The sequence below is a fragment of the Protopterus annectens genome, chromosome 7.part1 (assembly GCF_019279795.1).
Source record: "Protopterus annectens isolate FY-2018-M chromosome 7.part1, PAN1.0, whole genome shotgun sequence".
Classification (NCBI taxonomy): domain Eukaryota; kingdom Metazoa; phylum Chordata; order Ceratodontiformes; family Protopteridae; genus Protopterus; species Protopterus annectens.
In genome coordinates this window covers 220,453,147-220,470,274 of record NC_056740.1, presented here as the reverse complement: position 1 = coordinate 220,470,274, position 17,128 = coordinate 220,453,147, and the positions used below count along the sequence as shown (strand labels likewise).

General features: G+C 39.3%; 1 protein-coding gene across 5 annotated transcripts in view; it reads right to left on the bottom strand.

The window, feature by feature from the left end:
• Window positions 1-7,594: 7,594 nt before the first annotated feature.
• MTFMT (mitochondrial methionyl-tRNA formyltransferase) overlaps window positions 7,595-17,128 on the bottom strand; it is a 585,047-nt gene continuing 575,513 nt past the window's right edge. For 4 of the 5 annotated variants that reach the window (XM_044078670.1, XM_044078669.1, XM_044078668.1 and 1 more), the window contains exon 9: window positions 7,595-7,889. In XM_044078670.1, the coding sequence (XP_043934605.1) occupies window positions 7,704-7,889 (186 nt within the window). In that variant the 3' untranslated portion in view covers window positions 7,595-7,703. Of the gene's footprint in view, window positions 7,890-12,282; window positions 12,336-17,128 lie in introns of those variants that run through there. The other variant, XM_044078671.1, reaches the window with a different exon arrangement.

Genomic DNA, 17,128 nt, shown 5'->3' with positions numbered 1-17,128 from the left:
CAGCTATTGTACTTTACAAAAAAAAACACCTAAACAGCCATCTCCAAGGGTCAGCTTCTGGTGATTTCTCCTGTCCACCTGGTGAATCTGGGGCAATGCAGCAACTGCCTCATGTACACAGACAATCCTCTCCTCCTAGCACCCAACACTACAACCTGTGAGAGATACACTTACATAGCCAAACTGGAAGCAAACCTCTCTCCAGTCAAGATTGTGCTAGACAGTCAAGAGGAGAAGGTTAACACCTGCCCTTCACCTCAAGCAACACATAGCCCTTCAAAACCCACACCATCAACACCCACACATAGCAACATTAAACCCACATATGCGGAGGCCCTTAACATTAACCTGCCCAAGCAACAAGGACCTCCGAAGCTGAAACACAAACACCAGTCACAACCAAAGTGACACATAGCTCACAACACCAGTGTGGCACCCAACAACCTAAGGCAAGACAACATACCCAACACTTTAGTCATAGGTGACTCTATAGTCAGGCACACTGATGTCCCACTCACCAGGCTGAACAAGGAGAAAATTACAGTCAGCTGTCTGATGGGTGCCAGGATCTGCCACATATCGCATGCACTCAAGTCCCTCCACAACAAGTACAAATACGACTCTATCATTGTCCATGTTGGAGTGAATGACTGGAGATGTACCTCCCTGGACTACATGAAAAGAGACATGGAAGAGCTCTCGGATTATGTGGCCCAGGCAGGTATGACCCTAGCCCGGAGTAGCATCTTGCCTTCACCTAGAATGATACTACAGTATAAGGACAAAATGATTGACTTCAACAACTGGCTAAGCTGCTGGTGTTATTCAAAGGGGATCCAGTATCTGCCTGAGACAACATGATCGACAAACCATGATGCTTTACCAGAGATGGTCTGCACCTGTCATCCCTGGGATTCAGGTTACTGGCTAAAGCTCTTGCCACCCTTATAGTGCCTTTTTTAGGCAAGGTTCAAAGGACAAAACCACCACCATAACAGATACAAGCATGCAAAATCTGAAGGTAATGCTACTCACTGCTAGAAGTCTAAACCTCAAAATGCACTCTCTCGAGGCACTCCTGAAAATGGAGAACATCGATATCTGTGCAGTAACTGAGATCTGGTTCAAGGCTCCAGAGAGCACCCCTGCAATACCAGGCTACAACTCTTACCACACTTTTCGGCTACCAAACCAAAACCAAAACACTAAAGGTGGAGGAGTGTCCATATTCACCAAGGATATTCACACCTCCAGGCTAGTTGCCCAACAAAATTCATCTGAAGTTCTCCAGGTGAAACTAACATGTAAGACTGTAATCCAAATTGTAGCTTGCTACAGATCCTCCACCATGCCCCAAGATTCTCACTACACCTTTCTAAACATAATGGAAAATATTAAGATACAATCAAACACCCTAATACGGGGTGATTTCAACTACCCTGCCATTAACTGGGAAGACTACTTGGGTACAAACACCTTTTCCCAACGGTTCTTGGAATTCATAAATTCCAATGCCCTGGATCAACTAATCCATTGTCCCACTAGGGGCTCCAATATCCTAGACCTGGTCATTACCAACATGGGAGATAGATGCTCCACACCAGTGGTCACCCCCTCATCGGTCAGATCTGACTATAAGCAAATCATCCTTGACATCCACATCCCACCCCCCACCCCAGTAAGGAAGCCTCCGTAAAAAAACTTCTCCAAAGCCAACTTCATGATACGCAAGTCAGAAGTGACAAACTTCATGACACCCATGCAGACAGGAGGTGAAAGTTCGACTGCCGTACACTAAGACACTGTATGAGCACATCCACTCGTGCATGAATTGTTCCATCCCAGATAGAACAAAGACGCTGTCCTCCAAAATAGGGAAGCCAATCTGGTGGTCCCCTGCCATAAACAAACTATACAACAGAAGGAAGAAACTGCTGCAGAAAAGAGAAAATCTCAGGATGCAAAAAACTCCCTTACAAGCCTCAGTAAGAAGCTGAGATCCATCATAAAACCCTCCAAAGCTAGTTACGAAAATAAAACTGCCAAAGATTCCAAAGGCAACTACAAGGCATTCTATAGTTATGTCAAGAATCTAAATGGCAATGCTCAGATCTGCTCTGAGCTACAACAGAATGGCATCAAATATACTGATCCCAAGGATATTGCCAATGTCCTGGCAGATCGATTTAGTGCTTTCACCCCCCTCTCACCCCCTAAAGGGCCCATCTCAATACCAAAAGATTGCCAAATTCTGGTAATCACAGCCACACAGGTAGAAACCGCACTCTCCAAAGCTAAGAATACAGCATCAATGGGACCAGATGACATCCCAGGCTGTGTACTAAATGAACTACAAAATGAACTGGCACCTCACCCAAGTGTCATGTTTAATCATAGCCTCACCTCAGGCTTCGTGCCCACTGAGTGGCACACAGCTACAGTTACCCACTCCACAAAGGGGGATCTACCTTGGATCCTGGGAACTACCGTCCCATCAGTCTGACGAGCCTAATCTGCAAGGGCATGGAACGCATTATCATGGAACTTATAAACAAATACATTGGCAACCTTCAAACACTGGACCCCACCCAGTTTGGGTTCGTGAATGGCTGATCTTGTCTCCTGAACCTGACTGACTTCTTCAAATCAGTCTCCATAGCTGTGGACGAGGGTAAGGTGGTCCACACAGCCTATCTGGACCTCGCCAAGGCCTTCGACACCATCCCCCACTCTGGAATCATAGATAAACTTACTAAGCTGGGCATAAATCCCTACGTCACTCGATGGGTTGCCAACTGGCTTACTGACAGAACCCAGACTGTAAAAGTAGCCAACTCCAAATCCAGCTACTGACAAGTGGAGTACCTCAGGGTTCAGTCCTGGGACCGCTCTTGTTTGGCATCTACTTCTCTAAAGTACAGGCCAACACTAAGGGACTCTGGCTAACAAAGTTCGCAGATGACTGCAAACTGGGAGTCATTACTGAATTCCCAAATTATGTGGATATTCTACAAAAGGGCCTTACAGAAACAGATGCTCGATGCCAGAGCCATGGGCTCAAGCTTAATGCCAAAAAATATATAGTTATCCCCTATGGGAAAAACCATGTACCCATGAATTACCACATAGGTGGCTGTACACTAAACACCGAAAGTGTGATGAGAGACTTAGGGACACAGATGGACAGTGGTCTCACCTTCGATAACCACATCGCCACAACAGTCAGGAAATCCTTCTATGTGGCACACCTCATCACTAAGGGCTTTTCATCCAGAAAAAAGAAGGTCATTGTCCCACTGTATTCATCCCTCATTAGACCCATTATAGAGTGCAACGCCCCACTTGGTATGTACCTCAAGACATCTGCAACAGCTGGAAAGGCAGCAGAAATAACTTACTAAAAGAATCACAGGCCTAAAGCAGATGCCGTATGCTGACAGTCTAAAAAAACTCTAGCTATACTCTGTGGCATATCGTCTACTCAGAGGCAATCTCTGCTTAACATACAAAGCCATGTCAAACCCTGAGCTGTTGGACATGCTTCACTTAAAGAAATCCCAATCCCTCAGAGCCACACGCTCCAGGGATCTAAACCTTGTCATCACAATGAACAAAACACGCTGGAGGGATAGGTTCCTGACCCAGAGACTCCCCATACATGTTAAGCAGAGCACCTCCTTGGCCCTCTTCAAAAGGAACCTTGACGATAGGATGGGAGATAGGAAATTCACCCCAGGGATCTTGTCAGTCGCTTTGCTAGACAGGGGTCCAGGGAAGTAAATATTGTGGGAAGAAATTTCCAGGGAATTGTTATGGCTAGGCTTGTATAGGCCCTAGGGCCGGTAGCCTAGTAACAACCTATGAACCTTTGCACACTTAATTTTCCTCAGTTCTCTTAAACATACAGTAGCAATTTCACTTCAGCCACAACTTCCAATAAAGTCAGCTGCATTTCTTTTAACAGCGTACTCTTTGCTTCATCATTTTTATACTTATTAGAGAATCACATGGCTTAGCAAATCCTTTGTTTTTGGTTCTATTATTTGGCTGTGTAACAAACATCTCTTCTGTCGATCCTTAGGCGCTAGTAAATTCCTTCTAGACTGACAATCACTGATTTTTTTTTTTATCTTCTGTGTTGTCAGCTGCATTTCTTTTAACAGCCTACTCTTTGCTTCATCATTTTTATACTTATTAGAGAATCACACGGCTTAGCAAATCCTTTGTTTTTGGTTCTATTATTTGGCTGTGTAACATAAACATCTCTTCTGTCGAACCTTGGGCTCTAGTAAATTCCTTCTAGACTGACAATCACTGATTTTTTTTTTTTATCTTCTGTGTTGCTGGCATGTCTACTTCATCTTCAAGAAAAACAAGAGAGTTAAATAACCTTTGTTGCTTCTTCAACCACAAAAGGCATAAAGTATCTCTTTAGACTTTTCAGTGAATCAACCTGCACTGAGGAATATGTCAAATTTCTGGGTTCAGTTTCCATTTTTTTGTGCCAGATTTTCTTGAAGCAGAATAATCCTAGAAGTGTGCAGCTGATCAAGGTTAACACTAAGAACTGTAGATTTGACATTTCAGTAAGAGAGGAATTTTTGTGCATAGCCTACACTGGTGGTATAGATAAGATCATGCATGGGAATAAGATTTGAAGAAACTATATATATATATATATATATATATATATATATTTTTTTTTTTTTTTTTTTTGGTTTTCGTGTCTGTGATACCTGTGAATAATTATATAATAAGAAAACAGGCATGGGTGATATTACAAAAAATAATATTTTTGCTGGAGCAAAGAGGGTTGCTAGTTGAAAGCTGAGAAATATTTTTGATTTGTTCTACAGATTAATATGTTTTGCTTGTATATGCTTGAAAGTAAAAACAGTGACATAACTGTAAAACACATTTTTTTTCAATAAGTACAGTGAGATCACACTTGTACTTCCGCGGTGGTGCAGCAGTAGCATTGTTGCCTCACAGCAAGAGGTTCTCGGCTTGGGTTGGGAGTGCCTTCTGTGTGGAGTCTGCATGTCCTCTCCGCGGTTGAGTGGGCGTTCGAAAGACATGTGTTGAATGGGCATGCCTTTGTTGAAGGTTGGGCGTCGAGCTGGCAACTCGACACCATAAAAACCAACTGCCAATCATTAGCGGACCGGAGTTCCGCTGTGGCGACCTCTAACCGGGAAAAGCCGAAAGACAAACAAAAACAACAGTGAGATCACATTTACTTGAACTACCACCAGTTCAGGCAGATGTGACCTTGGTTTAATGTCTTATTCAAATTTAGACACTGGAGGAATGCAGCACCCCCCCCCCCCAATGCCAAATACCACGCAGTAGCTTTAGTACTGGAAATGAACACACACAACTGATATGGGGGATGGAATCTACAGTCTTTGGAACTTCCAACATCAAATGCAATCCAAAAATAAATATCTCCAATTTAGAGGCCTGTAGAACACCACTGAGAAGCTCATTGTGTTAAGTAGTGAACCCCCCACACACAAGTTTTTGTGACCCTCAGTGTTAAATGAAAAGTACTGAGACTTCATTCTGCTAACTATGAGTAAGCATATGGCATGATTTGCACACTGTATGGTGAATATGTTAGTAATAGAGTGACACAGTGGTGCAGCGGTTAGAGTTGTCGCCTCACAGCAAGAGGTTCTCTGGTTCGATTCTCAGCTGTGGTGCCTTCTGTGCGAGTCTGCATGTTCTCCCTGCATTCGAGTAGGTTTCCTCCCAAATTCCAAAGATATGCATATGGAGCATTTCTCCCCAGGTCTCAGCTGAAAATGGACTTTGTCCCAGTAAACAAATGTTAAATGAATAGGAGAATCTGAATTTAGGTAAGGGAGCATATGTATCCACTAACTATGTTAACTCATTTACTGACATTATGGTACAATGATTTGTGTCACATGCTTTATTTTAGTTTAGTTCATCCCATAGTAGGTTATATAACTTGGCCTTTTCTTCTAGGCAGGGATGGTTTTGCAGTTCCAATAGTGTGCATTTTTAATGACTAAATATTTTTTCTTGTTCAAAATGTTTTCTGCTATTTCTGTTTTATTTCATTGATTAAAGGAATTCCTCTTCTTGCTCTTTAAGGTTCAAGTCTGGTTTGATAATGGAAGCAGATTTGAAAGCAGTAAAGTTATAACACTGAGGACACTTTGCAAGTGAAATCAGTATCGTTCCTGACTGCTAGTGTAGGGAATTCAATTTGCATGTCTCTACAGCTTGGGTGCTGGAGTATGTTGTGTTTTACTTTACTCTGTTCTCTATATAGAGTTTTGTGGAATAATACACACAAACTGCTTTAACATACAGCTACCCCTCCCAATTATTATTTTCTGTCTTGATGCACCTCTGATATGTGACTTTAATCGAGAGAAAGAACTTCTGGCTACACTTGTATTTCAGCCATGTTACACACAAATGTACAAGCATGAACACATACACAGTGCCACTTGCACATCAGATCAATAATCAGTCCCCTCCCCATCACCCAGCTCTCAAAAACAGGACAGTTTCTGATTGGGAATCACTTACGATAATTCAATATCACAAAGTGGAAGAAACACTGACCACAGTAATGCATTTCCATGTGCTGTCTCTCGCTCTTACATATACTGCCACAGACAGGCCAATCAGGAATGTAGCACCACCCTCAATAAATTTGCTTCATATGGAACCTGACTTTTCATTCCTCAAAAAAAAAAAAAAAACCTTTGTGAATATGTATGTTTTTGAAGTCTGGATGTGATCAAATGACAGAAATAATGGCCATAGTTACATACTGCAAATTGTCTTACAAATGTTTATACACACATGGCTCCTGACAAGTCAGGATGTTGACTGACTGCCCTCAGATAAACTGCCCCCCTTCCCCCAAAATAATCACAGTCTCATTGAGGACATCTGTGACGTTTTACTGTAAATATAATATGCCCTTGTGCCAGAAGCAGCATTTGTACATATTCTACTCCTCTCCATATTGCTGCAAAGTATTAAAAAAAAATACATAACTGTTGCTGGGGGCTGTATATCCTGTTACACTACCCAAAAGCTTATATGGCATTCTGCCAGTATTTTCTACTAAAAAGCTGAGAGAAAAAGTAGACCCTAGAGATCAAAACATCTGCCCACAAAATCTTGAGATGATCACTGGGAATCATGCAGTTTCATCTAAGTAACTGATGTCAGTGCCTACCTTCCATGGTAACAGATCACAGATTACTAAGCCATTGCCAACTATGTACGAATGACAGATGTGGGATGTTACATTCACTTTGGGGATTTTTTTAAAACGTTTTTTTTTTTTATTTTTTTTAATTATTTCATTAGTACATTAGTCGTACTAAATATTTATCGCCATCACCTAGTCTTCTGGCGCTGAGATAACTAAACATACATAGTGGAAATGATTAAATGCACTTTCAGGTCTTTTCTCTAAAACAAACTTAAATATCTAGGGAAGGACTACTCAGTTACCAGTCTGTAATAAACATAATAATAATACTGGAAAATGTGCTAATCAGCACAGTCTCTTTCACATAATGAAGATCGTACACTTGTGTTATCAAAAATAATTTTAATATAATTTATATAAAGCAAACATTTAGTTACAAGAGAGTTGCACATACATTTTAGTGCAGTCTTTTATGAGTACATTACAGTTATAAAAGCTATACACCAATCTCCTTCTTTTGTACTGATGTCTTTTCTTTGACTTCAAGTTTAGGTGTTTGAAACTGCCATGCAGCATTGTCTGATGATTTAAATGAAACATATTGGTGGAGGTATCCATTGTAGAAATCAGCAGCTGAAAGTTTTTTCTTCATTATCAGTGCCTTAACTCCCACCAAACCATCCTGAAAAAATACAATAAAATATACTTACTTCTACAGCACTATTCATCCGATAAGTTCTCAGTTAAAACATCTGTGTACCACAGTATCAGCATTTTTAAGGTTTGCAGAAGGAATCCTTATTACAAAACACTATTCATCAGATTGCACAAAATTCTTAGTAAAAACTTCTGCATTTCCTAGCATCAGTTTTAAAGGTCTGCCTGCCATAAAGTCCAGCAGCCCCAGGTCAATAAGCTACTAACCAGACATTGTCCAGTTGCCCAGTTTGGGTTACATGGGATAACTCTGCTAAGTAAAACATTAAGTAAGGATTGTTACACTCAATATAGGTTCACTGACAGGATGCAGCTTGGAAGTGGATGACATAATTGTAAGGAGGATGTTGGAAATGTTCTGTATACAGAAGACAAGATGGAAGCGTAGTATATCAAAACCATTCAGCCTGGGATCCACAGTCTACTATTCAGGATTAGGACAGACTAGGAATGGTGTGGGAAATGTGGTGAGGGAAAGGCTTCAGACGACAGTAAGGGATGTCATCAGAATTAGAGACAGACTCATGGCAATTAGACTCCGGTGTAAGGATCGGGCACTATTCAAAATCTCAGCCTATGCCCCCACAGAAGCATTGTAATAGTGAGAAAAAGCATGCATTCAGGCATCATTTGCAAGACCTGCTAGATAAAGCAGACAATGAGTTGGTGTTGATAACTGGAACCTGAATGCACATATTGGGATAGACAGAAAAGGATATGAGGACTGTCTGGGACTACATGGGTGGGGAAACAGGAATAAAGAAGAATCCATTCTAGACTTTTATGTCTGGCAAAAGTGGCCTGAGGAAGGCCAACCCATGGTTCAGCAAGACAGACAGTCACAAGATCATGTACAAGAACTACTAACATGCAAACATCCTCTTTATAAGGAAAGGTCACTAGGACAGAATCAGATACTGCAAATTCATCCATCTCCAGTGAAACAGTCAACCTGCAGCATAAACCAATGGTTGCCACGAACAGCTGCAAGCACTGGTCAGCGAAGGCTCTTAGGGTCAACAGAGACTAAGCTAAAGAAATGCAAGTTGAAGACAGAGCACAAGAGTTCAAAGAAATAATTACGGCTCTAGCACCTCAGGAAGAAGAGGAAATAGGTGGAGGTGAAGAAAAGCAGCAGAACCTCAAAACAAAGTGTGTGAGGACTACAGAACAGATAAGCATCTGAGTGGGGTATGGAAATAAGGTACATAAGGAAAGTTGGTTGTGAAAAGCAGAAGTTCAGGAAGTCATCACAAGAAAGGAATGAAAGAAGTGGGAGACAGAAAAGATGGACCAGGCTAAGAAGGAATACAGGTTGGCTAACAAAAAGGCTGAGAGAGCAGTTGCAATAACAGAGAACAAGGCATCAGATGCACCCTATCAGTTATGGAAAGGGACTAAGCAGATGATATAAAGAAACTATTTGGTTGCAAAGCAAAGACAGTGCTAAAGAAGATAGTCAACAGACACCCTGCATATGGGATTAAAGCAACAATTCGCTCAACAGTCCACAGTAAATCAAAGGCAGATGGAAGGAGTACTTTCAGCAACTTTTGAATGACAAAAACCTCATAGAAGCTACACTGCCTCAGTTACAGCCTACAATAAAAAAGGAAAAGGAGCCCAAAAGAAGTAAGAACAGCACTAAGAAAGATGAAGCCAGGGAAAGCAACATGCCCAGATCATGTGACAGCAGATACAATCAAGATATTATGTGAGTTAGGGTGAAAAAATTACTCTAGAGGGTAGTCATAGCAGCATTGAGACAAAGGTGTATCCCAGATGACTGGAGAATAAGCATACCAATACCAGTGTACAAGAACTACTGTGGACAACATAAAGGTATTAAACCCCTTTCACACAACATGAAAGTTCTGGATAAGGTGACTGATAAAATCAGAGTAGTAGAAAGTAAGATGGAAGATGAGCAGTTTAGATTCAGATCAGGATGCAGCACAACTGACTCAATGTATGCAGTGATGCAGACTGTTCAGAAGAAACTAGAGATAAAGAAAGAGTCCAACTGGGCATTCCTAGACTAAGAAAGCATATTTGGACAGTCCTTTGATGGTTCAAAATCCCAGAAGTATTGATAGAATTAGTGCAGATTATGTACAAGGACCAAATTACAACAGTAAGAACAGTGTTCAGACTCACAAGGGGTTCAAAGTAGGAGTGGGTGTGCATCACGGCTCAACTCTAAGCCCGCTACAATTCATAACAGTGATGGAATACATCAACAAAGAGGACAGATCAACAAAGTTGCAGTATGCAGATGGCGTAGCACTAAATGCATGCAGGGTCTGAAAAGAACTTCAGAAAATGAAGGGAAATGGAATGCAAGGCTAGAGGCACACAGGATGAAACTGAATTTAAATAAGATGGTTGTAATCAGGGTTGCCAGGTTTCCAAAACTGTAGGCTGGGACAGCCACCATAACTCAGCGACCAAAAAAAAAAGTCTGTTTGGCTGTTCCACATTGAATAGACGTGGCTCCACTTTGCAATTTTTGATTGGCTTGTATACCGGTAAACCAGCCAATCAAAAATCTAAAAGTGGAGCCACTTCTATTCAATATGGAACAGCAGAATAATGAATAGAAGTGGCTCTGCTTTGCAAATGTTTTGTATGCCAACCAATCAAAAATTGCAAAGCAGAGCCACTTCTATTCAATGTGGAACAGTGGATTTGCTAACTTCAACTAGGATTTGTTACAGGCAATGCGGGACTCGGGATTGGTTTGCTAACTCTGGACAGTCCCACACAAATATGGATGCCTGGCAACCCTGGTTGTAATAACAGCAAATGGAGAAAATCAGAAGAAGCTGAGAATTGAGATAGACGGAAAACAGTGGAACAGGTTAAGAGCTTCAAGTATCTGGGAAGGGTGGCTGAACAGAAGGAAAATCTGAATGAGGAAATCAAAGCTAGAATTAGAGGGGCTGCAGCCAACTGGTACAGAGTGCTTGGGCACAAGAACTACTGTGGACAACATAAAGGTATTAAACCCCTTCCACACAACATGAAAGTTCTGGAGAAGGTGACTGATAAAATCAGAGTAGTAGAAAGTAAGATGGAAGATGACAGAAAAATTCTAAAGAAGCTGAAAAGTAAGGTGTTCAAAACAGTGATGCAACCAGTACTACTGTATGGTACAGAAATCTGGGTGGTGAAAACAGAGCATTTGAGAAAGCTAGAGGTGATGGAGATGAAGTGTTTGAGACACCTGGTAGGATGCAGACTGTGGGACAAAGAAAGAACATCAGAACAGAAGCCCAAGTATCTTCAGATGCAGACAAGGTCAAAGAAACTAGACTATGATGATTCAGGAACATGTGCAGGAATGTAGAAGACAATCTGGTAAAGAAAATGTGTGATAAAAGGGAAGAAAGCAAGAGGAAATGAAGGCATCCAGCAAACAGATGTATAGACTGTGTGAGAGAAGACCTACAACAGTCAGGTATGACTGTCAAGGAAGGTAGGAGAGTAGAATTGACTCGAGATGGCAACAGTGGAAGTGACATTCTAACACCATGCAAAAAATGAGGAAAACGTGGATGGATTATTATGAGTTTTACAGGTTTGCAGAGGCAAGCATGCAATATTTTAGAGCTATATCTAAACTGTCAAACTTCATCCTAAGTAAGGCATCATAGCTGAGAGTTGGAAGCTGCATGATAACAGAAAAATACTCTCCCATATAATTTTCTGATTGGGATAATGGTTATCTAGTAATTCAGGGTACATAACAGATATTCTGCAGGTATCCAACATTGTGTTAAAATAAGATTGATAGATTTACTAAGCATGCCTAAATACAAACCTGATTCAACTAAGCCAAAGCCTCTCACTTAACTCTAATAGCATTAACAAGCATGGCAAAATCTAAGAGGGCTGTGTGAAAGGATGTTCATTTTTGCCACTATGCTTTGCTCTTGCTTAACTTAGTTGACCATTTTCCAAGTAAAATTCAGGCAAACATCATTGCAGAAACTACTTTGTATGCGAGTTACACAGTACCTCATAAGCTTTACATTCTTTTAAATAATACATTTAACTTCACACTAATCTGAAGTCACCATCCCTGCCTTCCTTGAAATATAATTTGAGATTTTCATAGAGGTGATAGTATGTTATTAAGTTGCTGACTTCCACTTGCTGTGGGTGATTGAAGCACTGCTAAAATTACACGCACCAATGACAGAAAATGTGTAGAGTTCTGCAGTCTAGCAATAAACACGGAGCGTCCACAGACATAAATCAGCACAGTACAACTTTTATTACAAAGCTTTATTGCAATGTATTCTACAAAACCAATAAAACTGAAACTAACAAATACAAATAAATAAATATTTCACAGGAGTGTCAACACCACCAGGGTCCCTTTCTCTCAAACACCACCTTGTTAGAGCTACAGTAAAAATGAAAAAAAAAACAAAAAAACAATGAATTAATAAAAAAATGTAACAATAAATTATTAGGTTGCTTTAAGTTTATAATTATAAGCTAATGCCACTAAGTCTGTACTTATTCATCCACAGTGACCACAAAAGATTTATGTCGCAGCTTCTTTGCATTTGCAGGCAGATTTAGCAGTAAGCAAAAGTTTTATTTTTTTTTTATAAAAGTTGATAGGACAGGTACTTGCTCTAACTTGTTTGCAAAATACTTTCACTTCTGGGCAGAACACATATGTGCAGACAATCTGCATCAGCAAGCACAACAGTGCTGACATTTAGAGAAACCAGTACTAAACCTACAGATTTTATGGGATCTTGTGGCTAGACTATAAATGGTCCACCAGATCAACAGTCTAGTATTAACCTAAGAACCTATGTAACTGTTTAACTGTTAGCAGACATGGCTGATAAAACTGGTCAAGAATACGTCTCTATGGCCACTTTGTTTAGAAGGCTATAAAATCTGTACAATATGAACAGATAACATTAACTTTATTTGCTAAATTTTGTATATTTTTGGCCAAGGTGAGAGTAGCAGCATGCTCTAGCTAGACTCTTGTGTACTTTAAGGTTTGTACCACTTTCTACTTGTCTAGTCAAAGAACAGATGATGGTTTTCAGTTTGCGTGTGTTCCAAACAACATAACTAATTTTATTCATGATTTACTCTAATTCTCGTAGCCAACTGCAAACCAGAGAAAGACTAGTGTTACAGTTAATTTCACTATTTTCTGAGAAAACCAAAGCAGCGTGTCATGTGCATAAAGCATGTTCTTATTTCTTGTATGTCCAAATGTAGGTAAGTGTAAAAAGAAACAGACCAAGAATAAAGCACAATGGAACCCCACTCATAACTGCCTTGGTAGTGGAGTAAGTCTGCTCAAAAAGATCCGTCTCTGGGATAGCCAGAATGCCAATATGATTCAGTCTCTTCATGACCATAAAGTGAAATACCCTTTGAAGGCCATCATGGTGAACAAGGAGTTGTCCTATAGTTGGCACAGAAGGTTAAGGCTATGAGCTGTAGCTCCTGTGGTACACGGTTCATTTCCCTCAAATCTCATTTGCCTACTGTGTGACCTTAAGCAAGTCACTTAATCACACACTGCCTGGGGGCAACCAGGAACGTGGTCAGTCTCTTCAATGATGTCTGGAGTGCAAGCCTAGCCTAAAGCCAAAAAGATTATACCCTTTTAACTGATACTCTGCACCAAAGTTAGGAAAAAACAGCTAAAATATAGCTTACTATCTAGCTTAAACTTTATACTTCTACCTTTGTTATATACAGGGTTAAAGCATTATTTTATATGTTAATTAATTGGTTATGTTTGGAACAAAAGTGTTTACCACTATCCTTTTGCTTTATTATTTAATATTCAGCTGTGCACGGCTGCTGTAAAACTTTTTAAATTTCAAATTTAGTTTTGCATAAAACTTTTTTGTAGTTCAACCTTTGTTATATTCAGCTGACTTGTGTGTACAATTACTGTGCGCAAATTCACTATGTATGAAACTTTAATGGATACATTTCACCCTTTGTCAGTTGACTTTTGCATGTGTTAATGTCTTCACGTTTGTAAATGTTTATGGCCCAGGTTGTGACTGACAAGGATCTCAGGACCGGATGACCTACCCACCTAACAAACTTAAATAAAGACTGCTAAGATGCTGATATATATATATATATATATAGAGAGAGAGAGAGAGAGAGAGAGAGTTAACTAGTTACTAATAAATAATGTTATATAAAAATGTTGATGCCTTAAAATTAAAAATTTAATAATTTAAAATAAAAATATGACTAAAAATGTAGCACATCGTACAGAACACAGTTCACTTCTGATGCCAAACTCTTAATAATGAATAGGAAAGAAAAATAAAGTGAACAGTACAGAACATCTGAAAGCAATTAGATATCACTGTTTTCCAAATTCCTGAGTTTTGCAACATGTTTATTGAAGTCTAACACCACATGTAAGAAGCACACAGTAGTGATAAATAAATTTCAATATCCAGATGAAACAAATACTATTCCAATATCAATTTAAATAACTACACAGACACATTAGGACACTAGCGATATTTGTTTACATTTTGACTAGGAATTTCGAAAGGGGAAGTCCTTATTTTCAGTGGCATCCTGGGAAGATACAGAGACTCATGCTGGGGAAATTGGCAAGAAAAGCTCAGAATTAATTATCGAATTTAAGCTAGACACTTATGCAGTGAGTAGTGTAATGGCTTTGTCATGTTATAGGTTTAGGAAGTAACACTGAGACAAACTGTAATTCAACCGTCATGAAATTCATACTGCAAACTGAATAATTTGGAACATTTGTGTACTATGCAACAAGCTAATCACCATATCTAGTTTATTATTATTCAAATTTAGATACTCCATTGCTAACAGTCACCTCAACTGTTATTTTTCAATCTTAAGTTCTTAACTTTTAAGAACTTTACAAAACAAAGCCAGAGCACAATAATGTAAAACAACCAATAAATGAATAATTCTATTTCTTTTATTTTGACATTTGTTAACCAGGTATGTCCGACTGAACATGTGCCCTTTTTCAGCGGAGGCCCATGAAAAAAAGCTCCATACAGAACAATTATTAAAGCACAAGTAATGCAAAGTATAGAAAACTTCAAGTACATGACAGACACTAAATACAGGAGTAACTACAGATAGAAAAAAAAATCTCAAAATACAATACAGAATTAATCAATCTGCATGCAATTAAGTACAGTAGTGGGTTTAGTTACATAAAAAATGTCAATATACAGTAAATAATATGATAATCTACAGGCCCTGCAATAAAGATGACATGAAATACACTACTACTGAGTAAAGAGATGAAGAACTGAAGAAGTAGATAAAAAGAGGAAAAGAAAGCCAGTTATGTTGGGTTTTGGCAGGAACAGAGCCATGAGTTCAATAGAGTCTTTTTTAATACCTTTTTGAAGTTGAGGGTATTGGATATAGTTCAGATGGACAGTGGAAGTTTGTTCCAGGTCAAGGCAACAGATTAGCTGTATAGGTGTTCGCCAATTATTCTTTTGGGCTTGTAGATTTCCAAGAGAAACTGGTCAGAGCTCTGGAGAGAGGGACTGGGTATATAGAAGGAGATGAAGGATGAGATGGTGAGGCAGGAGATAGGTTTGTTAATAATGCAGTGAGTAAGGAGCAGTTGAGCTAGGAGGAGCTGCTGTGGTAGTTCAACTCAAGCCAGTTTAGGGATATGAGAGCAAGGCAATGGTGTGAATTGTAAGGTTGGTTTGCTGCAAACCTAGTGACTTTATTGTAAGAGAGTTCAAGTTTAGACTTTAGAGAAGATTGTAGGTTGGTTAGGATTGGAGAGGCACAAAGTAGACTGGGAAGAAGATAGGCATAGGCAAGGGTGAGTCTGGAGTCCTTGGTGAGGAATTGTTTTGTTTCTATAGAGTAAGACTACTTTTTGATGGGTATTTTTATGAAATTTTGGACATGTAGATTGAATTTTAATTGATCATTGATGATAATGCCCAGGAGCTTGGTATATTTTTCTACATTTATTAAAGTGTTGTCAAGGGATGAGATAGTGAATTAAGTTTTAAAATGTGACAGATATTGGGAGAAATAAATGAAGTTTAGTTTTTTTGGTATTGAATACAAGTTGACTGTCAGTTAACCCCCCCCCCCCTTTTTTTTTTCAAATAGAAATTTTATTGAGTTTACATCACATATATATCACAAACAATTGCAGATTAACAATGAGCAGTAATAAAGAAGATAACATACAATAACTAATTATATACAGTATGTACAATAATGCTGCTTAGGGATAATGACCTCTAGAATAAACTTAGTGAGAAACATATATGAAAGCAGGTTAGTATTGCAACTGAACACAATGTATTACCCTTGATTTGGAACATGAAGATCAAATAGAGGAGAGAGCTTAACACTTATCAGAGCCCAAAAACAAGCAGGGCAAGGAAAGAAAGGGGAAGAAGAGAATTAAAGAAGTATATAGAGGAAGGGCCTTTAGTAGTTATGAACCACCTCTGTTCTTGAGTACTTTAGTTGTCAGATAGATGCTCAAATAAGGTATTCCAGAATTTCTGGAAATAAATACGTTTATGGGGGTTTGTTATTAAAAGTTTATGTGAAGTAAAGTATTTAACAACCATGTTCCTGAACCCACTCCAGGACATCTTAGTATGATCTAGCCAATGTTTGGTAATGTAGAATTTGACTAATAAAGCGTTATTAAGATATGAGATCTTAATTTTGATGTTTTAATATTAGTGATATGTAATGCCATCTCCCACGAGAGGGTTGATTTGTGGTACCCCATCTCGTCAATTCTCACCTTGAGAGAACACCAAATGCTATGGGAGGGTCTATATTAAATCACTGAATGCTTAAAAAAAGCGAACGGTGATTGATTGACCCTTTGTAAGTGAAACCTTACAATATCGAAGTGTTAGAACAGTGATTTATTTCCAAGGGAAAAAAAATTGCTGTTCCAACAACAAAATAAAAATAAATAAAACTGAATTTCAAACAGTACGTTAAGTGGGGGGGCTTTGCCCCCCACCCCCCTACTTAAATATACCAACTCTGAGACCACACTACAGTGCCAAAAACAGCAAAGTACTGAAGCGGCCAAGCAAATTCTTTCCCAGGGAAATAATTCGCTTAACAGCCGCTTTGATATTTTGCATTTTCAGCTCGACCAAGATGCATTCGAAAGAATGC